Below are 24,743 nucleotides of genomic sequence, written 5' to 3' on the forward strand. Positions count from 1 at the left end.
TTGTGTGTGTGGGTTTCTGTGTTCGTCTCTGTGTATGTGTGTGTATGTGTGTGTCAGTAAATAAACACATTTGTTCGTAGAGTCCCAATCATCCGTTCAGTTTTTGCCCAACTGACACAGCAACGTAAATAAAACTTGTTTTTAAACATAAAGTCTCAAAATATGGAAAATAGTTTGTCCTTCTGCTCTCTAGTCACACACACACCTCCACCTGTCCCAGGTGAGGTCTACATATAGAGTTACCAGCCCCTGACCTCATCATCATTACCATCATCATCATCATCATCATCATCAACAGTAATTATGATCTGTATATTTTTCATCCCACTTGGGCTGGAGCTGCTCTCATTTCTAGAAATCTTGACAAGTTTATTAGTGGACCTGATCCTTGACAATCCAGAGTTGGGACCAGGAGGCAGAGTCCCAGTCTAACACACTTCTCTGCTCCTTTATTCCAGGTGTTACCTAGTAAAACCCCATAGTGACGGTGTCTGCCCCCCCACCATTGAAATTATTTAAATCAAAGGTAAACAGAAGAGGAGCAGTGCATGAAAACCTCATAACAATTAAAACCACAAGTGCAATAGTTCAAAAGAATAGGAGAATTAAATGTGGACTCTTAAACATCAGATCTCTCTTTCTAAAGGGGGACTAGTAAATGAATTAATATCAGATTCTAATATTGATTTATTCTGTCTTACTGAAACCTGCCTGGGTGATGGAGAATATGTTAGTCTAAATGAGTCACCCCCCAGTCATATTAATACTCACATTCCTCGAGGGCCGGCGAGGAGGTGGAGTTGCAGCTATCTTTGATTCTAGTCTACTAATCAGCTCTAAACTAAACTGAATTATAACTCATTTGAAAGTCTGTTCTTAGTCTTTCAACCCAAGTTGGAAATCACTGAACCACTTTTATTTGTTCTAGTGTACCGAGCACCTGGTTCAGAATCTGAACCAGTTCTATTTGGTTCTAGTGTACCAAGCACCTGGTCCCGACTCTGAACCAGTGCTATTTGTTATAGTGTACGAGCACCTGGTCCAGTTCTCTGAAGTCTTATCTGAATTTGCAGAGAGTTTTTGCAAATTAGTCCTTAAACAGACCAAGTTCTTATTGTAGGGGATTTTAATATTCATGTGGACGTTGAGAATGATAGCCTTAGTACTGTGTTTATCTCTCTATTAGATTCTATTATAGCCTTAGTACTGCGTTTATCTCTCTATTAGATTCTATTATAGTCTTAGTACTGTGTTTATCTCTCTATTAGATTCTATTATAGCCGTAGTACTGTGTTATCTCTCTATTAGATTCTATTATAGCCTAGCACTGCGTTTATCTCTCTATTAGATTCTATTATAGTCTTAGTACTGTGTTTATCTCTCTATTAGATTCATTATTATAACCTTAGTACTGCGTTTATCTCTCTATTAGATTCTATTATAGCCTTAGTACTGCGTTTATCTCTCTATTAGATTCTATTATAGCCTTAGTACTGCGTTTATCTCTCTATTAGATTCTATTATAGCCTTAGTACTGTGTTTATCTCTCTATTAGATTATTATAACCTTAGTACTGTGTTTATCTCTCTATTTAGATCTATAGCCTTAGTACTGCGTTTATCTCTCTATTAGATTCTATTATAGCCTTAGTACTGCGTTTATCTCTCTATTAGATTCTATATAGCCTTAGTACTGCGTTTATCTCTCTATTAGATTCTATTATAGCCTTAGTACTGTGTTTATCTCTCTATTAGATTCTATTATAGTCTTAGTACTGCGTTTATCTCTCTATTAGATTCTATTATAGCCTTAGTACTGTTTATCTCTCTATTAGATTCTATATAGCCTTAGTACTGCGTTTATCTCTCTATTAGATTCTATTATAGCCTTAGTACTGCGTTTATCTCTCTATTAGATTCTATTATAGCCTTAGTACTGCGTTTATCTCTCTATTAGATTCTATTATAGCCTTAGTACTGCGTTTATCTCTCTATTAGATTCTATTATAGCCTTAGTACTGTGTTTATCTCTCTATTAGATTCTATTATAGCCTTAGTACTGTGTTTATCTCTCTATTAGATTCTATTATAGCCTTAGTACTGCGTTTATCTCTCTATTAGATTCTATTATAGCCTTAGTACTGTGTTTAACTCTCTATTAGATTCTATTATAGCCTTAGCACTGCGTTATCTCTCTATTGATTCTATTATAGCCTTAGTACTGCGTTTATCTCTCTATTAGATTCTATTATAGCCTTAGTACTGTGTTTATCTCTCTATTAGATTTATTATAGCCTTAGTACTGTGTTTATCTCTCTATTAGATTCTATTATAGCCTTAGTACTGCGTTATCTCTCTATTAGATTCTATTATAGCCTTAGTACTGCATTATCTCTCTATTAGATTCTATTATATGCTTTAATCTAAGATTCTATTATAGCCTTAGTACGCGTTTATCTCTAGTAAGATTCTATTATAGTCTTAGTACTGCGTTTATCTCTCTATTAGATTCTATTATAGCCTTAGTACTGCGTTTATCTCTCTTTAGATTCTATTATAGTCTTAGTACTGCGTTTATCTCTCTATTAGATTCTATTATAGCCTTAGTACTGCGTTTATCTCTCTATTAGATTCTATTATAGCCTTAGTACTGCGTTTATCTCTCTATTAGATCTATTTTATAGCCTTAGTACTGCGTTTATCTCTCTATTAGATTCTATTATAGCCTTAGTACTGCGTTTATCTCTCTATTAGATTCTATTATAGTTAGTACTGCGTTTATCTCTCTATTAGATTCTATTATAGCCTTAGTACTGCGTTTATCTCTCTATTAGATTCTATTATAGCCTTAGTACTGCGTTTATCTCTCTATTAGATTCTATTATAGCCTTAGTACTGCGTTTATCTCTCTATTAGATTCTATTGGCTTCTCTCAAAGTGTACATAAACCAACTCACCGTTTTAACCACACCCTCGATCTTGTTCTGGTATGGTGTTGAAATTGAACATTATAGTGTTCCCACAGAATCCCTTCCTATCTGACCACTGTTGATAACTTTTGAGTTTATACTGCTGAACTACACGCCGTTAGGTAAAACCTCCTATACAAGATGTCTATCTGATAGTGCTGTAGCTAAATTTAAGGATGCGATTCCGTTAGCATTTAATTCATTACCAAGTCCCAAAGTAACGGAGGACTCCTATGCTATTAGTCCCTCCCAAATCCATCATTTTGTTGATAGTGCAGCAGGCTCGCTACGAATGACTCTAGACTCTGTTGCCCCTCTAAAAAGAAGATAATAAAACAAGATGGTTAGCTCCATGGTATAACACTGAAACTCGCAATTAAAGCAAATATCGCGGAAACTTGAGAAGATCTGGCGCTCCACCAAACTGGAAAATTCTCGTTTAACCTGACAAGATAGTCTTAAAACGTATAGGAAGGCCCTCCGTAATGCCAGAGCAGCGTACTACTCGTCATTGATAGAGGAAAACAGGAACAACCCCAGGTTTCTTTTCAGCACTGTAGCCAGGCTAACAGAAGGTCACAGCTCTACTGAGCCAAGTATTCCCATAGCTCTTAGTAGTAACGACTTTATGAGCTTCTTCAATGATAAAATTATTACTATTAGAAGCAAAATTCACCAAGACCTGCCTTTAACTGGCTTATCTCTCAGGAACCTTAGAAACAGCTGTAAAACCAGATGCATGTTTAGACTGCTTTGCTTCACTTGATCTTTATCAATTTAATTCAATTATTTCTTTATCTAAACCATCAACCTGCCTCTTAGACCCCATCCCGAGTAGGCTTCATCTAAACCATCAACCTGCCTCTTAGACCCTATCCCGACTAGGCTACTTAAAGAGGTTTTACCATTAGTCAACACTTCTTTACTAGATATAACCAATCTATCTTTATTAACAGGCTATGTACCACAGCACTTTAAGGTAGCTGTAATTAAACCTCTTCTAAAAAAGCCCAACCCTGATCCAGATGTTCTAGACAACTATAGACCTATATCCAACCTTGATCCAGATGTTTTAGCCAACTATAGACCTATATCCAACCTTGATCCAGATGTTTTAGCCAACTATAGACCTATATCCAACCTTGATCCAGATGTTTAAGCCAACTATTGAACTATATCCAACCTTGAGCCAGATGTTTTAGCCAACCATAGACCTATATCCAACATTGAGCCAGATGTCTTAGCCAACTATAGACCTATATCCAACCTTGATCCAGATGTTTTAGCCAACTATAGACCTATATCCAACCCTGATCCAGATGTTTTAGCCAACTATAGACCTATATCCAACCTTCCATTTCTCTCTAAGATTCTTGAGAAAGCAGTCGCCAAACAGCTGTGTGACTTTCTGCATAGCAACAGCTTATTTGAGGATTTTCAGTCAGGATTTAGAGTTCATCATAGCACAGAGACAGCACTTGTTAAATTACTAATGACCTCCTAATTGCTTCAGACGAAGGACTTATCTCTGTACTTGTGTTATTAGATCTTAGCGCTGCATTTGATACCATTGACCATTATATCTTATTACAGAGATTGGAACATTTAATTGGCATTAAAGGGACTGCTCTAAGCTGGTTTAAGTCTTATTTATCAGATCGATCTCAGTTTGTTCATGTCAACGATGAATCCTCTGTGCACGCCAAGGTTAGTCATGGAGTCCCACAAGGATCTGTGCTCGGTCCAATCCTGTTCACTTTATATATGCTTCCTTTAGGCAATATTATCAGGAAACACTCCATAAACTTTCATTGTTATGCAGATGATACTCAATTATATCTATCAATCAAGCCGGATGAAACTAATCAGTTAGCTAAACTTCAAATGTGCCTTCAGGATATTAAAACCTGGATGACTTGTAATTTTCTAATGTTAAACTCAGATAAAACTAACGTTATTTCACTGGGGCCCAAGCACCTCAATGACGCATTATCCAAAGAGATAGTTACTCTGGATGGCATCACCCTGGCCTCCAGCACCACTGTGAGGACACACAAGTCTTCTGGGATTGCAGACTTAATGGACCACAAGAAATATCAACATATGAAGTAAAAGAACATTTACAACTTGATAGAGGAAATTGATGAAATTTTAGACAGATTTTATTGGCCTGAATTTTGCACTATTATATTGACTGTATGCACAATTGCACATCCTCAACAAATTCTGCTGCTCTTATTTTCTTCACTGTATATGCCTTCTTATCTTTATATTGTTTACTTGAATGTTTTGTTTGTCTGTGACCTAATTTTTAAAATATGTCTTGTCTACACTGTGGGATAGAGAGAAACGTAATTTCGATCTCTGTGTATGTCTTGACATGTGAAGAAATTGACAATAAAGCAGACTTTGACTTTGAAAGTTGTATTTGGACATGAATTAGTTTCAGTTGTTAATTAAAGATATTAGATCTCTAATAGTAACAGAGTCAGTGAACTGACCTCAGAGTCTCCAGTCTACAGTCTGGACTCTCCAGAAAACCACAGAGCAGCTCCACATCTGAATCCTCCAGCTCATTGTTGTAACTCAGGTCCAGCTCTCTCAGATGGGAGGGGTTGGATTTCAGAGCTGAGGTCAGAGAAGCACAGCTGGTCTTTGACAAACTGCAGCGCTCCAATCTGAATGAAGAATAAATGATGATGATGAAAATCAATTTCTAATTCAATGAATACTTTATTGATCCTTTGTGTGTGTGTGTTTTATCAGAGATATGAAGTAAATCATTACTGCACTCAAGAAGATTTTCATAAATATTTTTAGTTAATCTTTTTTTGCGCCTACTTTTTACATTGACTCCTTACATTTTACAAAACTGACTTGTTACTTTAGTTTCATATAATTTCCGTGAAGTTACCGTTACAGTGTCATCAATACTGAATAAAAAAAATACTGTGTTTGTGTGTTTCTTTGAATGTGTGTGTGTGTTTCTGTGTGTGTGTGTGCGTCTGTGTTTAGTATAGTTTCCCATACCGCTCTCTAGTCATACACACACCTCCACCTGTCCCAGGTGAGGTCTACATATAGAGTTACCACCCCCTGACGTCATCACCTTCATCATCATCATCAGTAATTATGATCCGTATTATTTGAATATAGGTGTCAGCATGATTATAAATGACATGCATGTGAAGAGGATCAAACAGAAATCAGAGTAATGGCTTCAACAGTTAATAAGCACAAGTCTTCTGGGACTGCAGACTGAATGGACTACAAGAACCATCAACATATGAACTACAGAACATTTACTACTTGGTAGATGGAAGTTGTGTTTGGACATGAATTAGTTTCAGTTGTTAATTAAAGATATTAGATCTCTAATAGTAACAGAGTCAGGGAACTGACCTCAGAGTCTCCAGTCTACAGTCTGGACTCTCCAGAAAACCACACAGCAGCTCCAGTCCTGAATCATGAAGGATGTTGTCACTCAGGTCCAGCTCTCTCAGATGGGAGGGGTTGGACTTCAGAGCTGAGACCAGAGAAGCACAGCTGGTCTCTGACAACCTGCAGCCCCTCAATCTGAAAAAAGAATAAATGATGATGATGAAAACCAATTTCTAATTCAATAAATACTTTATTGAACCTTTAAACAGCTGCATTTGGAAACATGCTTTGGTCTCTTTGTTTTAATCTACATGTGTGTCTGTGTGTGTATGTCTGTTTGTGTTTGGGTGTATGTTTCTGTGTATGTGTGTGCATCTGGGTGTGCGTGTGTGTGTGTATATATATTTCTGTGTGTGTGTGTGTGTGTGTCTGTCAGTAATTCAAAACATTTGTTTGTAGAGTCCCAATCATCCGTTCAGTTATTGCACAACTGCAACATAAATAAAACTTGTTTTAAACATAAAGAAAAAACAGTTTGTCTCAAAAAATGAAAAATAGTTTATCCTTCTGCTCTCTAGTCACACACACACCTCCAACTGTTCCAGGTGAGATCTACATATAGAGTTACCACCACCTGACATCATCATCATCATCATCATCATCATCATCAACAGTAATTATGATCTGTATTATTTGAATATAGGTGTCAGCATGTTTATAAATGACATGCATGTGAAGAGGATCAAACAGAAATCAGAGTAATGGCTTCAACTGTTAATAAGCACAAGTCTTCTGGGACTGCAGACTGAATGGACTACAAGAACCATCAACATATGAACTACAGAACATTTACTACTTTGTAGATGGAAGTTGGGTTTGGACACAAATTGGTTTCAGTTGTTAATTAAAGATATTAGATCTCTAATAGTAACAGAGTCAGGGAACTGACCTCAGAGTCTCCAGTCTACAGTCTGGACTCTCCAGAAAACCACACAGCAGCTCCACTCCTGAATCCTGCAGGTAGTTATGACTCAGGTCCAGCTCTCTCAGATGGGAGGGGTTGGACTTCAGAGCTGAGACCAGAGAAGCACAGCTGGTCTCTGACAACCTGCAGTCCCTCAATCTGAATAAAGAATAAATGATAGAATAGAATGCCTTTATTGTCATTATACACAAGTACACGGTATTTGTGCAACGAGATTAAAGCAATCCCTTTACAGCGTTGACACAAAAAGCATAAGATAACAATATCAAATATCAAAAAAATCTAAATCTAAATTCAAAGATATAAAGTGTAGGTAGTGCAGAGAAAAGAAAAAGAGTTGCGGGGGGTGCTGGCGCAAAGTCCTGAGTCCGGAGAGCAACTGTACACATATATTAATCAGCTTGAATACACATTGTGTAAACATAGATACGTGTTAACAAATAATAAATAATATTGCACAGTGATGAAATAAAATGATTAAGTACTAATAATAAATAAGTAAATATTGCACAGTAATGGAATGGAAAGGTTAATATTAAATATTGCACTGTATGAAATGAATGAAATGAAATTGCACAGATTCATGTGTCCTATGAGGTATTATATAACAGTATGACAGTAGCAGTATAACGATATTGCACAGTCGAAGGGAAGGAAGAAGACAGTCTGGGGCTGTGGAGTGGAGTCAGCGCACATGTGAGTTCAGGGTGGTTTTGGCCTTAGGGAAGAAACTGTTCTTGAGTCTGTTGGTCCGTGCTCTGATGCACCTGTAGCGCCTTCCTGAGGGCAACAGGTCAAACAGATCAGAGCCAGGGTGGGAGCTGTCCTTGATGATGTTCTCTGCTCTGCTGAGGCAGCGGGAGGTGTAGATGTCCGTCAGGGAGGGGAGAGGGCAGCCGGTGATCTTCTGTGCTGACCTTACAACCCTCTGCAGCCTCTCCCTGTCTGCCACGGTGCAGCTGCCGTACCATACTGTGATGCAGTAGGTCAGCAGGCTCTCGATGGATGAGCGGTAGAAGGTCAGCAGCAGGTTGGAGTCCAGGTCGTACTTCCTGAGGACCCTCAGGAAGTGTAGTTGCTGCTGGGCCTTCTTAATGACCGCTGTGATGTTGGCTGACCAGGAGATGTCAGCAGAGATGAGGACACCAAGAAACCGGAAGGTGTGGACCCTCTCCATGCACTCGCCGTTGATGTACAGCAGGGCTAGGTCGGTGCTGTTCTTCCTGAAGTTGACGATGATCTCCTTGGTTTTCTTGGTGTTCAGAGCCAAGTTGTTCTCCGAACACCAAGCTGCCAAGTTCAGGACTTCCTCTCTGTAGGCTGCCTCGTCTCCCTTTGAGATGAGTCCGACCACTGTGGTGTCGTCAGCAAACTTGACGATGAGGTTGTTGTTGTGGGCCGGACTGCAGTTGTGGGTGTAGAGGCAGTACAGGAGGGGGCTCAGCACGCAGCCCTGTGGGGAGCCAGTACTCAACATGCGAGTGGAGGAGAGGTGGGGGCCCAGTCTCACCGTCTGGAGCCGATTTGTGAGGAAGTCCTTTATCCAGGCACAAGTGAGAGGGGGGAGGCCTAGAGGGACCAGTTTGGATATGAGAATGTCCGGGATGATTGTGTTAAAAGCGGAGCTGTAATCCACAAAGAGCATCCGGACGTGGCTCTGCTGCTGCTCCAGGTGGCTCAGTGCAGAGTGGAGAGCTACGGTGATGGCATCCTCTGTGGATCTGTTTGTGCGATAGGCAAACTGATAGGGGTCCAGATCTGGGGGGAGGTAGTCCTTGATATGTTGGAGAACAAGTCTCTCGAAGCACTTCATGATTACCGGGGTGAGGGCCACAGGACGGTAATCATTCAGGCTGGTGATGGGAGACTTCTTCGGCACTGGGATGATTTCGGGGATAATCAAAACACAGCAGTCACGAACAAAGCGATTTCCAGCGAGTTGTAATTGCAGGTCGTCCATTTTATGCGTTAGCGCTCTGGCATTGGAGAGATACAGACTCGGAAGGGGTGGCTTGTGAGGTTGTTTTCTTAGCCTTAGCAAGACGCCGGCCCTGCGTCCGAGTTTCTGCTTCCTCTCCCTGCGCCGTCTTCGCCGCCTCCTAGCCCCGACAACAATCCACGGAGGCCCGGGCTGTCTCGCTATGTCAACAGGAATGTTATTGTTGTGATGAGAATCACGCGAAAAAGCTATCTGGTGCCGGTCACCGATGTCCAAAAGGTCTTGGCGGGTGTAGTGGACTTTTGCAAAGCCGATAGTACACAAACAAGAGAAAAAGAAGTACAAAAACAAAAAAAAACATCAAAAAAGAACACTGAAAGGGAAAGCCGTGAGCCGCTGCGTCTGATCTTGGTAACGATGATGATGAAAATAAATTTCTAATTCAATAAACACATCATGGATCCTTTAAACAGCTGCATTTGGAAACGTGCACAAAGACCGGTGAGCATCCAGGGATCAGACATTGAGGTAGTGGAGAGCTACAGATTCCTGGGTGTTCACCTGAACAATAAACTGAACTGGACTGATAACACCCATGCTCTATACAAGAAGAGCCAGAGGCGCCTCCATCTGCTGAGGAGACTCAGGTCCTTTGGAGTGTGCAGGACTCTCTTCAGGACTTTTTATGACTCTGTGGTGGCCTCTGCCATCCTTTATGCCTTTATCTAGGTCTGCTGCAGCTCGGACCGGGACAGCACCTCGCACCCCCTACATGACACTGTGGGGTCCCTGAGCAGCTCCTTCAGCAGCAGACTGATACCCCCCCCCCCCCTACATGACACTGTGGGGTCCCTGAGCAGCTCCTCAGCAGCAGACTGATACCCCACGGTGTAAGAAGGAGAGTACCGCAGGTCCTTCATCCCGGCCGCTGTCAGACTCTACAACGCCTGCACTACCTGATAGTGTTGTAGTTTCTGCACCTGTTTTTCATTTAATCCACACACTCTCTGTATATTTTTATCTGTATTTATATTTTTTGATTACAAGTACTTAATTTTTTTCATATTATTATTCATGGTCACTGGTGAATATAACTTATGGGTACCTACTTTTGCTTTATAACTTTAATTACATATTCAATCTAATTTTTAAGTCACTTACTTACACTACAATATTGTTGTATTTTCTTTGTACTATGGCAACCACACTTTACAAAACCTTTATTAGACGCCACTTTACTTCAGTCTAGCTTCTGCTCATTGTCTACTGTTTGCCTGTTTTTCTTGTGTTTACTTGTTTGTTTGTTTTTTGCTGTTATTGTTGAGAATGCTACTGTAACTAAAGAATTTCCCCGCTGTGGGATGAATAAAGTATTATTAAATATTTTATCTTATCTTTCTGCTTTCATCTACTGTACATGTCAGAGTGTGTGTGTGTGTGTGTGTGTGTGTGTGTGTGTGTGTGTGTGTGTGTGTGTGTGTTTATCAGAGATGGGAAGTACTTCATTGCTGTACTCAAGTCCATTTTTCAGATATTATTACTTAACCTTTCTTTTCCCCGACTTTTTACATTTTACAAAACTGACTCTTTACTTTAGTTTTATATAATTTCAGAGAAGTTACCGTTTCCGCGTCATCAATACTGAATAAAAATATTATATAAAAATATTCAATCTAATAATTCATATTTCTTCCTTTGTTTTCTTTCCTTATTGAGCACACAGACAAGGAAGGGAGCCCGTGACGGCAGCTGATTGGACGAGAGCGTCACGTGGGTCTGGCTGCTGGAGGACTTCAAAGCGACTGTCATGGCGGCTCGGACAGAATAGGATCTTGTATTTTAGGAACAGAGTGGAGCGAAACGTGTTCCTGAAAACATCTGAAGGAGAAAGAGGCCGTGCAGATGTTGAATCTGTCTTCATTTCAGATCCACACAGGTCCCTTTAAAACAGGGGTCTCAAACTCAACTTACTTGGGGGCCGCTGGAGGTAGCGTCTGGGTTTGGCTGGGCCGCATCAAGTGTTCCACAAAAAAAGTGTTTCAAGTATTCCAAAAAAAGGACCACAACTGATCCAATCTTCTTTATTAACAGTTCTTCAACATGAATGTTTCTTCTTAACATTACCTGTTCCTCTGAATTTAAACATTCCTTTCTTAACATGAACTGTTCCTCTGAACATGAACGGTTCTTCAGAACATAGGCTTCTCTTGCCTACTCCTTGCTGCCAGAGACCTGACAGCGCTTCCTCTCACACAGCTGAGACACATTTGGCTTTAGGGAAGAAACAGTTGAAACCCTAAGTATGGCTTGAAGATGTCCATCAGTAAGTCTGGACCTGTACTTTGACTTATTAAAGTTCATAGTGGAGAAGAGCTTTTCACATAGATAAGTGCTCCCAAAAAGACACATGGTCCGCTTGAACATCCTGGAGAGCTCAGGGAAGGTGGGTGGCAATTCTCTCAAAAACTGTCCAAGCTTGTCTGCATTTCCACTCACCTCCCTGAACTTGACTTTAAGTTCAGAATTGCACTGCAGGTCAATAAGCTCCATTTGAAGTACAGGAGGAGCATCTTGCACATCGAAGGAAAAGGGGTCAGCAAAACTTTGAAAAGTGGCTCTGTGTGTCTTGAAGTCAGCAAACCTGCGATCAAATTCCTCCTGTAGCTTCATAATTGCATCAGCATATTTCTCACTACTGAATGATGTGCCCACATCCATGAGTGCCTTGCATGCTGGGAAATGACAGAGGTTTGTCTGAGAGAGCTGGGCTTTCCATAACACAAGTTTTGTGGAGAATGCCCTCACATTGTCATAGGCAGCACTGACAAGTTGCCCTTGGCCTTGTAACTTCTTGTTCAGTACATTTAACTCCTGTGTGATGTCAACAAGAAAAGCTAAGTCCATGAGCCATTTGGGATCACTTAACACAGGAACAGCCATCCCATCCTTCTCCATGAAGGTTTGCACTTCTGCTCTCAACTCAAAAAACCTCTTTAAGACGTTTCCCCTACTGAGCCAACGTACCTCAGTGAAGTAGAGCACATCCTCATATTCTGACTCCAATTCCTCCAAAAAGGCGCGGAACTGCTGGTGCTTTAAGCCCCTAGATCTGATATGGTTGATGCATTTCACAACAACAGACATCACATTGTCAAACCTCAGGCATTTGCTGCAAAGGGCCTGCTGATGGATAATACAGTGCAGAGCAATGGCCTCCTCCACATTCTCCTCTTCCAGTTTACTTTGAACAAGTGCCACCAGTCCATTTTTCCTTCCTGTCATTGATGGTGCTCCGTCGGTTGTTATTCCAGCAAACCTGCTCCATGGCAAACCGACATCATCAATAGCACCACACAGCTGGCGGAATATCTCCAGAGCGGTGGTCTGACCATGCATTGGAATCACAGCGAGCAACTCCTCAATCACTTCAAAATTGTCGTCAACACCACGGACATATACTGCGAGCTGCGCAGTGTCAGTGTTGTCCGTGCTCTCATCAAGAGCGACTGAGAACGCACAAAAACGTTTGGCTCTCTCACGCAGTTGATCATAAATGTTTTCGGACAGGTCAGAAATGCGCTCCGCCACTGTGTTAGCTGAAAGGCTGATATTGCTAAAATGTCCCTTATTTTCTGGACAGACTTTACTTGCAGCTAGTAACAAGCACTTTTTGATAAACTCGCCTTCCTTGAACGGCTTCCCGGCCTTAGCAATCATCTCACTCACCACGTAGCTAGCTTCGACTGCTGCTTCCTTCTCTTTGTTTGCTTTCTTGAATAAATCTTGTTGCCTCAATAGACATTTTTTAAGGTTGGCGACCCGGTTCTTTCTCTCATCTCCCTGGTATTTTGTATACTCCTCAGCATGTCTAGTTGAGTAATGACGTCTGATGTTGTATTCCTTGTACACCGCAACTTTCTCTGTGCATATGAGACATGTAGGGGTACCCCTGTGCTCAACAAAAAAATAGTCCGTCTCCCACTTTCCCTGAAATTGCCTGTGCTCGTCTCCAACCTTTCTCTTTACGGCACTTTTTGAGAGAGACATGATTGGAACTGGGTGATGTAATATATTTTCCGTCACTCCGAAACAACACAACACGTTTCAAACAAGTGACTAACGTTGATACTTTCCCAGGTACTTAGCTAGCTTGACAACCGTTACGCCGTTGTCAGGAGACCACTACGGTAGCCCATAAGTGACAAGCGCAATGACAAAAAGTTTCAGAACGCGCGGGCCGCACTAACACTTAACTTTGATGTCAAGCAGGGGGCCACAAAATATCATCCCGCGGGCCGCAATTGGCCCCCGGGCCGCGAGTTTGAGACCCATGCTTTAAAAGATGTTGAGAGGCGGCGAGCCGAGCCGGTCGCTCCTCATCTGCTACAGGAACGCCAGCTGGAAAAATGCGTTTGTCACGTTCATCCCGCTCCTCATTTCCTGTCAGGGTTTCAACATGAGTGTTGATTTGGAACAATGCTGACCATCAGAAGTGGGACTACGGCAGGAAGTGGTCCGTGCTCGTTAGCAGAGGACTGACGGGATGAAGAGAAGTGTGTGCGTGTGATTGTGTGTGTGTGTATCTGTGTGTGTTTGTCTTTTTGTGCGTGTGTGTGTGTGTGTGTGTGTTGTGTGTGTGATTCCATTCCTTTTCTCGAGTCCACAGCTATGAACCAAATCAACAGAGATCACACACACACACCCAAACTACCCCACCCCCCAGCATCTGAGATTAGTTAACATTAGCCAACATATTTTAAAGATTCATATTCAAATTCACAGTCAAATAAAACTATTTTTTACCATTCAAATTATATTTAATTTCCAGAAAGTGTTCCAACAGCCCTAGTGAGTTATACACTGTTTGTGATTACAACACATGAACTGACCTCAGAGTCTCCAGTCTACAGTTTGGACTCTGCAGTCCAGCAGACATATGCTCCACTGCTGAATCCTCCAGGATGTTGTTACTCAGGTCCAGCTCTCTCAGATGGGAGGGGTTGGACTTCAGAGCTGAGGCCACGACTTCACACTCAGTCTCAGAGAAGTCAGAGTTAATAAACCTGTGATGACAGATATTAAAAACATTTAAAATATTATCAAATCTTTTATCCTGAAAATCACATTTTGATTGACAAGGGTCTGAAGTTTGATTCTGATATGTTGAGGTCAGAGGTCACGGGACCCCTTTTCAAAACCCCCATGCAGACAGACAGAGATCTGTTCTGTGGAATCGATACTGGATCATTCAGATGAAGAAAATTACATTTTTAAACCATCCCTCTTCCCTTACAAAATTAATAACAATCAAAATTAATCTTTTGGTAAGTAGTTTCTATTTTTTAAGAAATGATTTAACGACTCAACTGAAGTCATTATTTTCATGTTTTTTATGTAAAGTACTTTGAATTGCCCTGTTGCTGGAATGTGCTCTACAGATGTGTGGAAGCTTTCTATTGTTCATGTGTGTAAAGTCTGGATGTTTCCTCTAATACTGATGGCCTCAGCTTCACACTGATTTAAAATGATAATCTGGACTTACCGAGCCTTTCTGCAGTTCCTCACAGCTGGAACCAGTCTCCGTCGTCCCTCCGCTGATGTGAAGTACTTCCTCAGGTCCAACTCATCCAGAACCTCCTCTGACATCTGCAGCATGTAGGCCAGAGCTGAACAGTGGATCTCAGAGAGTCTCTTCTCTGATCTGTTCTCTGACTTCAGGAACTCTTGGATCTCCTGATGGACTGAGTGGTCCTTCATCTCCGTCAGACAATGGAAGATGTTGATGCTTCTGTCAGGAGAGATCTCATCACTCTTCATCTCCTTCAGGTTGTTGATGGCTCTCTGGATGGTTTCTGGACTGTTGTCTGTCTGACCCAGCAGGCCTCCTAAGAGTCTCTGGTTGGACTCCAGAGAGAGGCCATGAAGGAAGCGGACAAGCAGGTCCAGGTGGCCATTTTTACTCTCAAGGGATATCTCCATGAATCCCTTTAGGAAGACATCCAGGGATGGGTAATGGTCATCTTCCCAATTTACTTCTTCATCATTATCATCATCATCATCATCAAATTCTTCTCCCAGGATTTTCCTGTTGGTGTAACAGTGGAACAGGTAGACTGCAGCCAGAAACTCCTGAATGCTCAGATGAACGAAGCAGTAGACTGATTTCTGGAAGATCCCACTCTCTCTTTTGAAGATCTGTGAACAGACTCCTGAGTACAGCGAGGCCTCTGTGATGTCCAGACCACAGCGCTCCAGGTCTTCTTGGTAGAACATGATGTTTCCTTTCTCCAGCTGTTCAAACGCCAGCCTCCCCAGCTTCAGAAGAACTTCCCCGTCGGCCTCCGTCAGCTCCTGTGGACTCGTCTCATGTCCCTCAGCATACTTGAGCTTCTTCCTCTTTGTCTGAACCAGCAGGAAGTGGGAGTACATGTCAGTCAGGGTCTTTGGCAGCTCTCCTCTCTGGTCTGTAGTCAACATGTGGTCCAGGACTGTAGCAGTGATCCAGCAGAAGACTGGGATCAGACACATGATGTGGAGGCTCCTGGAGGTCTTGATGTGGGAGATGATTCTGCTGGACCGCTCTTCATCACTGACTCTCTTCCTGAAGTACTCCTCCTTCTGGGCGTCAGTGAAGCCTCGTATTTCTGTTACCCTGTCAACACACGCAGGAGGGATCTGATTGGCTGCTGCAGGTCGGGAAGTGATCCAGACGAGAGCCGAGGGAAGCAGCTTCCCCTGGATGAGGTTTGTCAACAGCAGGTTGACTGAGGACTTGTGTGTGACATCAGGAACAGCGTCATCGTTGTTGAAATCCAGTGAAAGTCTGCTTTCATCCAGGCCGTCAAAGATGAAGAGAAGTCTGGAGGCAGCGAGCTGGTCTGCTGGGACCTCCTGTAATGTTGGATGGAAACACGGAGCAGCTCCAGAAGACTGTACTGCTCATCTTTGATCAGGTTCAGCTCCCTGAAGGAAAGAGGGATCACCAGACTGATATCTTGGTTCTCCACCCCTCGGCCCAGTCCAGACAGAACTTCTGCACTGAGAAGGTTTTTCCAACGCCAGCGACGCCGCTCGTCACAACCACTCTGATGGGTTTCTGTTGGCCAGGTGAGGCTTTAAAGATGTCGCAGCACTGGATCGGAGAGTGATGGAGGCTCTTCTCTTGGAAGCTGTCTCCAGCTGCCTCACCTCATGTTGGGTATTAACCTCTTCACTCAGTCCCTCTGAGAGGTAGAGGACCGTGTAGATCCTGCTGAGGAGGGTTCTACTTCCTGTTTCACCTCCTTCAGTCACATGTTCAAATGTCTCCTTCAGCCTGGACTTCTGTTCTGACGACCAACGTCCACTAAAAAAGGACAGAGGTGAGAGACAGAACAAGAAGAGAGAGAGAGAACAAGCTGCTGATTCTTTTAGGACTTTATACTGTATTAATATTAAAACATGCAGTTAAAGTTCAGTTGGACTTAAAATTAGGACTGGGTACCGGATTTACTGACTTCCTTTTTAAGGGTACCAACCGGATTGTAGGGACCCTTTGCTTATCAGACCAGTCCCCTACGGGTGCTGGGTAGATCATGGATCTATTTAAGACTCGTGCACTATGTGGTCCGATGCCAACCATCGGGGGTCAGCATGTCTTTTAAACTCAGGCAGGTTTCAGACATAGAGTCCATTCAGATGTGGAAACACCAAACACAGATCCCTTCATTCCTCTTTCCATTCTCAGACAATATTGGTCCCTTCTCCCCCAACACCTGGGCCCTGTTGGACATTGATTAAATCACCTGAGCCACAGCCACATTGACGGCACCATGGCAACCCCTGGTGGGGGGGAGGACTAACAACAGCAAATAATACACATGAAACCAAATGGCTCCCACACGGATTATGTCAGTACTAACGAGGACCGGTTCACCATCACTGACACATTCCAGTACCTAGTAGTCCATAATCCACTCTGTCCTTCACTACACCCCCCCCCACCAGATGTTAAATGTCTGCGCTGTTCGACTGTAAAAACTGGAATATTTATAATGTTAAATGTCTCAACAAATGTCTCCGTACTCCAACAGCAGTGGTGTGTTGAGACATAAAGACATCAGCGGACAGATGGACAGACTTACTCTGCGTAGAGCTGCTCTGATTGGCTGTCTGCAGTCCAGCTCTGGTTCTGGATCTGGATCTGGACGGCTGCTCCTCCTCAGAATCATCACTTCTCTTCCTCTCTCTGTGGAGACATGTCTTCATCACTATTGTTGCTGAAACAAGTGAATATGGTGAAAGACCAGCATGTAACAGTGATGTCTCAGGTCCAGGTCCAGACTGGTCCTGGGTTCTGAAACCTGTTTTCTATCAAATGCATGATGAAGATTGCCTGGATCAACATCCCAGTCCATTCATGTCAGGCTTTGTTTAACCATGTATCAGCTGATTGAAATAGCTCACGTTCATTTGATCATCTGCATAGAACAACAACTTCCTGTTCTTCTGGTCTAACTTCAGACTTTCAGGCTTTTTTTTTAGATGGATTTCATTTGTTGTGTCTCAGTAAGTGTGGAGAACATTAGTGCTAGTGAGATACCTGCTACAGCTGCATTTCTACCAATGAATCGGAGAAAAGCTTTAATTTCTCTGATTCACCGTCTGGCGATGCTAGACTAATCTGCTGAGAACTTTTAGATCAGTGCTGCCCATGGAGGTCTGTTCTTGGCTTTCAGGGACCACATATGGTCCGGAGACTCCATAGAACTTAAAGAAATCAGAACAATCAATACATGCCATAGGCAGGAAAACCTGAACCAGAGTCATTAAATGAGTTGGTAGCAGTCTCTTACTTTGTGTCTGAGGGTCCAGGTTCATCACTGAGGTCTGGAGGTTGTTCTTTGGACCAGGTCTTCATAGACCAACAGCCGGATCCTCCAGACTCTGCTCCGTCCTCCTCTTCCTCCAAATCACTCATCTTCTGATCTGAAGTCAGTCTGAGAGGAACAGGGTACAGGTTCAGAGTCTCAGGACAACCTGAGAGAGTATCTGGACTTTAGAGTCCCTGTTTTAGTTTCTCCTACCAACACGCTGCTTTCCATCTTCTCTCCATGTTGGAACTGCAACATGTTCCTGATTCTTTCTCACATCCTGACTTTATCCCAGCATGCAATGGGAATAACATGATAACGCATAAGGTTGAAGAGTATGAATGAGTCAGAATAACAGATTCCATGCTTTGAATTCCTTAAATATAGCTAGGCCGTGTTATGAGCAGCCTGGATGGATAACAGCCAGTGACACAGCACCCATTAGAACAACCAGACACCTGAGACTGGACATGGACTCGAGCTCAGAGACCTGTGAGCATCTCTGGGTTTAGGGTACAGCTCCAACAGGCTTTTCTGTGAGTCTGGACCTGATCGACATGCCTACTAAATCCCACACATCTAGGTGAATCACAATGCTGGGGCTACTTCTTTCATATGTTGTAGGGGGCCCTATTGAGCCAATTTACCACTGCCAAGCCTGAGAGCCATGTAGACCTCTTCCGGCCGGGACTGTCATCCTGTATGAAAGATTTAGGGCAGAGCGGACAATGTCCGTTCCAGTTCCAACAACTTTCTCTCTCATGATGAAACATGGAAGTTGCAACGCGTTTCAACAAAATTCCCCTTGTTGAAAAAGAAGCAGCATCAGCGTCTGAAGGCTTCCTGAACCCTGCTGAGGAGGATCTGGTCCAGCCTCTAGAAGGTCTAACCACTGGAACTTTCTGCGGCCAGTAGGGGGCGCTACTATTATATTACAATAATAATATGTAGATGTCTCAGGCCAGGACCTTAACCCTCTGGGCCCTGAGGCCATTTTTACAGTTTAATTTCCGTCTGGATTCATTTTATAAAAAAACTTGAAAAACATCAACCCTGTTGTCTACAGTCAAGATATGAACATCATTTTTTTCAGGACAAACTGGGTTATTGGAATATTTGGGTTGCAGTGAGGTCACTTGCATGTTAAAAATGGTTGTAGGGCCTTAAAGATAAATAAATAAATAAATAAATGAATGAATCTTCCAGATATGTATTGATATCACAGACATATAAGTAAAACCTCTAAAACACTTCTCATATGTCTTGGGAGTCACACTGTGAAGAAATAATCATCATAACTTATACAGTTGACAAAATACATGCATTTTTTCAAAGAAAGTCAAGACGTTTTGCTCTCATGACATTTACTTATGCCAATAATAACATAATAATGTCATATTTATTGATATTACACCCACAGTAATGTTATACAAGCAAATATGTGTCTAAATATTGCATTATTTGGCCTTCAGTAGAGTCTATAGGCATTTTTGTCCCCTCTGGCCTTCCATACAAGAGGGTGACTTTATCTCCCATATATGGGCATGCACTTCCTGAAAAATAGACAGGACAGACAGAGAGAGACGGAGGAGCGAGCTAGCGGCAGAGATGAGCCAAAACGCGATGAATTATGGACATAAAGTGGACCAATCTTGGATATAACAGTATGGATTTAAAGCCCAAAGAGGCTGAAGTTCCAGGCTGGATAGAAAACCCCCTGTAGAGGCTAGAAAGACCCGGAAAAGACCTCCGTAAAGCCGAAAACGTCAGGATTCAAACGCAACCGAAAGTAAGTAAATCGCTCGTATGGTTCAAAAATTATTAAACTATGAATCAGAGGTACGTTTTTACTCGTGGGCGAGTGTCTCGGGCTCAGAGGGTTAATGAAGCCGGAGCAGTTTGGGGCAGTGGTTACAAACAACTTCCTGTTTGGCGAGGGAACATCAACATGCTACGCTCGTATGATGAAACATTAAATGATTTAAAAGCTTCACATTTCAGATTTGTGAAAGTCTTTAGACAATCGGCTTCAATCTGTACCAGTTTGTTAAAGTACAGTCTCGCTGAGCCAGACCCTCTTCCACAGCACTCTGGAGGAAGGTCTGGCTACGCCACACAGCCTTCTGGGTGCCCTGGTTTATCGGCATCTCTTTAAACCAATCAGAATCATCTTGGGCGGGGCTAAGCTCCGGACGGAGCCACAGTGCCGCTGCTAAATATTCTCAGGAAGGAAGTTCTGGTGGAACATGTGTACGTTCAGAAGTAGTTTTAGTCGTCAACAGAGACTCATATTGGACAGATAGTCTAGCTAGCTGTCTGGATTTACCCTGCAGAGACCTGAGGACCAGGTAACCATAGTCCTCAGATTGGACAGATAGTCTAGCTAGCTGTCTGGATTTACCCTGCAGAGATCTGAGGACCAGGTAACCAAAGTCCTCAGATTGGACAGATAGTCTAGCTAGCTGTCTGGATTTACCCTGCAGAGACCTGAGGACCAGGTAACCATAGTCCTCAGATTGGACAGATAGTCTAGCTAGCTGTCTGGATTTACCCTGCAGAGATCTGAGGACCAGGTAACCATAGTCCTCAGATTGGACAGATAGTCTAGCTAGCTGTCTGGATTTACCCTGCAGAGACCTGAGGACCAGGTAACCATAGTCCTCAGATTGGACAGGTAGTCTAGCTAGCTGTCCGGTTTTACCCTGCAGAGACCTGAGGACCAGGTAACCATAGTCCTCAGAAATTAGCCGTAGGTTAGAGTCCCAACATAGAGACAGAGGACAGGGACGGACATTCACTAAAGTTAAGGATATAGACACCTGAAAATAGTCAAAATCGAAAAAGAATATAAATGGCAATAGAAAATGGGTCCTCGACTGGGGTCGGGGGTCGGGTCCTAAACACAGGACCTCATCAGGAAAACCTGAACCAGAGTCTTTAAAGGAGTTGGTAGCAGTCTCTTACTTTGTGTCTGAGGGTCCAGGTTCATCACTGAGGTCTGGAGGAGGACCTCTGGACCGGGTCTTCATAGACAGACAGCTGGATACTCCAGACTCTGCTCCATCCCCCTCTTCCTCCAAACCACTCATCTTCTGGTCTGAAGTCAGTCTGGTACACACACACACACACACACACACACACACACAAACACAGTTACCTTTAAATGTGTGTCTTTTGGAGTTCTTCCTCTTCAGAGTCCAGAACAGGAAGTAACCGACAGGAAGTTCCTAACCACATGCTGTTACGTTAGCTTAAATCACCAGCCCAACGGGGTTCTGTTGAGTGGCTGTTCCTCTCTTTCTGTTCTCCATTTACTGGAAATCACACGACTTCATCTCAGTGGGAGTGTGTCTGTGTGTGTCTGTGTGTGTCTCTGTGTGTGTGTGTGTGTGTGTGTGTGTGTGTGTGTTTTAATCATTCCCTTTTTGCTGCCGCACACAATTACACAAGTTTGAACAAGTCACGGGTGTAACACACACACACTAGGGCTGAACAATATGATGTGCGCGGTAGTGACATCGCAGGACGTTACGATGTTGACACTAAAACTTTTTTGCTGCTTGATAGAAAAGTAAACTTCCATTGTTCTCCTTTTACATGATTAATACCGTCCGACCCTTCCCCTTTAAGACAGGTAGCCATGTGGACAGCCCCTTTAAGACAGGTAGCCATGTGGACAGCCCCTTTAAGACAGGTAGCCCTGTGTACAGCCCCTTTAAGACAGGTAGCCCTGTGGACAGCCCCTTTAAGACAGGTAGCCATGTGGACAGCCCCTTTAAGACAGGTAGCCCTGTGGACAGCCCCTTTAAGACAGGTAGCCATGTGGACAGCCCCTTTAAGACAGGTAGCCATGTGGACAGCCCCTTTAAGACAGGTAGCCCTGTGGAAAGCCCCTTTAAGACAGGTAGCCATGTGGACTGCCCCTTTAAGACAGGTAGCCATGTGGACTGCCCCTTTAAGACAGGTAGCCATGTGGACTGCCCCTTTAAGACAGGTAGCCCTGTGGACAGCCCCTTTAAGACAGGTAGCCATGTGGACAGCCCCTTTAAGACAGGTAGCCATGTGGACAGCCCCTTTAAGACAGGTAGCCATGTGGGCAGCCCCTTTAAGACAGGTAGCCATGTGGACAGCCCCTTTAAGACAGGTAGCCATGTGGACAGCCCCTTTAAGACAGGTAGCCATGTGGACAGCCCCTTTAAGACAGGTAGCCCTGTGGACAGCCCCTTTAAGACAGGTAGCCATGTGGACAGCCCCTTTAAGACAGGTAGCCATGTGGACAGCCCCTTTAAGACAGGTAGCCATGTGGACAGCCCCTTTAAGACAGGTAGCCATGTGGACAGCCCCTTTAAGACAGGTAGCCATGTGGACAGCCCCTTTAAGACAGGTAGCCATGTGGACAGCCCCTTTAAGACAGGTAGCCATGTGGACTGCCCCTTTAAGACAGGTAGCCATGTGGACAGCCCCTTTAAGACAGGTAGCCATGTGGACAGCCCCTTTAAGACAGGTAGCCATGTGGACAGCCCCACAGGGTTTTATGTTCATTGCAAGTAAGAAGTAAATCACCTGATCGCACACACACAGACAGACAGACACAAAGACAAACATACACACACACACACGGTGTCAGAGACTTTAAGAGTAGAATAATAACTGTTGGCCACTCACCCTTCCTCTTCCTCCTCTTCCTCCTCCTCCTCCTCCTCCTCCTCTCCTCTCTAATGGAGTCTACTCTGACTCAACTCCTCCACCTTCAGGGTCTCCTCCCTGTTCTCCTGGACCTGGATCACCCGCTCACTGTGGCTCCTCCCCTCTCTGGTTACAGGAAATCACATGACTTCCCCTCAGTGGGGTGGGGGGGGTGGGGTCACTTATGTACCACAGATCAGTTTTTAACCCTAATGCAGCAGACCAAACACACAGATACAGAGTTTGACCTGCATCATGTCCGTGTATTTATTGTTATCTGTCATCATGTTTCAAGTCAATTTTTAAATAAAAAAAAAAAATGTAGATATATCCAACAGAAAAAAGCATCCACACTTACATTTTATACAAATTGTATTCAGGGTATGATTTGTTATTTTCTGGTTTTTATGAATGTCAGCTTTTTTAAAGTAGCTCTATGCCGCCACCTTGTTGTCACATGTGATATTCCGTCTACAGTCTGGATCCACACATTTCATTCATACATCATATCAAACTTTGAGTAGATTAAATAAATGAATATTTGTTTCCCTGGTCTGGTCTTCCCGTCCACCGTCCACCTGTCTTCTTCTGTCTTCTTCTGTCTTGATGTTCATAAAGTTGAAGTTGAACTCCTCGTGTGTCCCACATTCTCAGCCGACTTCATTCCCTCTCATCACCTCTAGTGTTCCACTTGTTTAAGAAGTCATGGTGAGTCCTCCTCATGTCTCTGAATGGTCCGTCCCATCAGAGGACAGGAAGCAGTCATTGGGAGTGACTGGGACTAATAGAGACCATCACAGGAGGATCCCAGACTGGTAGAGGTCCACGTTCAGTCAGGATCCTGGTTCAGATCCTTTCCTGTTGTTACTGGCAGCACATGATCCAGCTGCTGTCCTCCTTGGTTTGTCTGGTTGGACAGCGTCCTAATAAATGACCCCCCAGTTCTGTCTAAACCCAGACGCCTCTCCAGAACCTTCTTCACTGATTGTTGGAAGAAAGACAAAGTCCTGAATAACGGGTCAGAGACCGAGGGAAGAAGGGTCAACGTTTGTGTTGTCCTCGGGTCTCCTTCTACCTTTTTACATCAGAAACACGACCAAAATGTCCCAAAATACGTTGGATGGACATGTTGACACGAACCAGTCTGAGGTCCACGAGCTAGATCTTAAATATTAGTCTAAATAATTCAATATTCAACAATTCTGCTTTTTCATAACTTCAAAATTAGGTATAATGTTATTAAACTTAGGTTCATTGATCATGGATTAAAAAAAGCATTGAAAACATTTAAGAAAGCACCAAAAACGACAGAAAAAGTTATTTTTTAATTTTAACACGAAGGACAAGAAGTTGACGGTCGACGAGAAGACGAGAGACGGGTCAAAGAACGAGGGAGGAGGGTAGAAGGCTGGAGCCGAGATATTAATAGACATTTTAATCATATCACCATATTTCAGCTGCTAACATCACAAAAACACAGCGTAAACACTAATAAGTTCACAAAACTCTAAATTATTTGTAACAGATAAAACTAAAATATTTTACTGATGTTTTTAAAAGTTTTAAGTTTACATGAAATAAAAATTACATTTACAGTTGCCTTAAATTATTTTTACTTTGTCTTATAATTATTGATATTCCTCAACTTATAATCAGGGATTCACTCAAAATGTTCAACATTTTTCAATAACATGGGACATGAAGTCAAAATAATTCTAAACTGTAATATTGCTACACAATTATGATCAGCTGATCATGTTAGAAAACATGAAAGGGACAATTTAAGGTTTTTATTATTAAAAACAATGTGCTTTTTAAAATGCACCAATCAAAGATCTCGTTTAAAACTAAGTAGTACACAGCAGCACTTCACTACATTTACTTCCTAAGCTTTTAGAAATATAGGATTATGAATTAAAAACAAGTGTCAGT

The 24,743-nt window shown here is 42.8% G+C and overlaps 1 protein-coding gene across 1 annotated transcript in view; it reads right to left on the bottom strand.

The window, feature by feature from the left end:
- LOC116678665 (NACHT, LRR and PYD domains-containing protein 12-like) overlaps positions 1 to 22,901 on the bottom strand; it is a 36,719-nt gene extending 13,818 nt beyond the window's left edge. The window contains 12 exon segments of the mRNA XM_032508434.1: positions 6,371 to 6,544; positions 7,299 to 7,472; positions 14,163 to 14,336; positions 14,816 to 16,184; positions 16,187 to 16,279; positions 16,282 to 16,434; positions 16,437 to 16,601; positions 16,604 to 16,618; positions 17,397 to 17,500; positions 18,108 to 18,251; positions 21,090 to 21,233; positions 22,791 to 22,901. Coding sequence (XP_032364325.1) covers positions 6,371 to 6,544; positions 7,299 to 7,472; positions 14,163 to 14,336; positions 14,816 to 16,184; positions 16,187 to 16,279; positions 16,282 to 16,434; positions 16,437 to 16,601; positions 16,604 to 16,618; positions 17,397 to 17,500; positions 18,108 to 18,251; positions 21,090 to 21,214 — 2,690 coding nt within the window. The 5' untranslated portion in view covers positions 21,215 to 21,233; positions 22,791 to 22,901.
- Positions 22,902 to 24,743: the final 1,842 nt, after the last annotated feature.

This window comes from Etheostoma spectabile, unplaced genomic scaffold (genome assembly GCF_008692095.1).
Source record: "Etheostoma spectabile isolate EspeVRDwgs_2016 unplaced genomic scaffold, UIUC_Espe_1.0 scaffold00007636, whole genome shotgun sequence".
Classification (NCBI taxonomy): domain Eukaryota; kingdom Metazoa; phylum Chordata; class Actinopteri; order Perciformes; family Percidae; genus Etheostoma; species Etheostoma spectabile.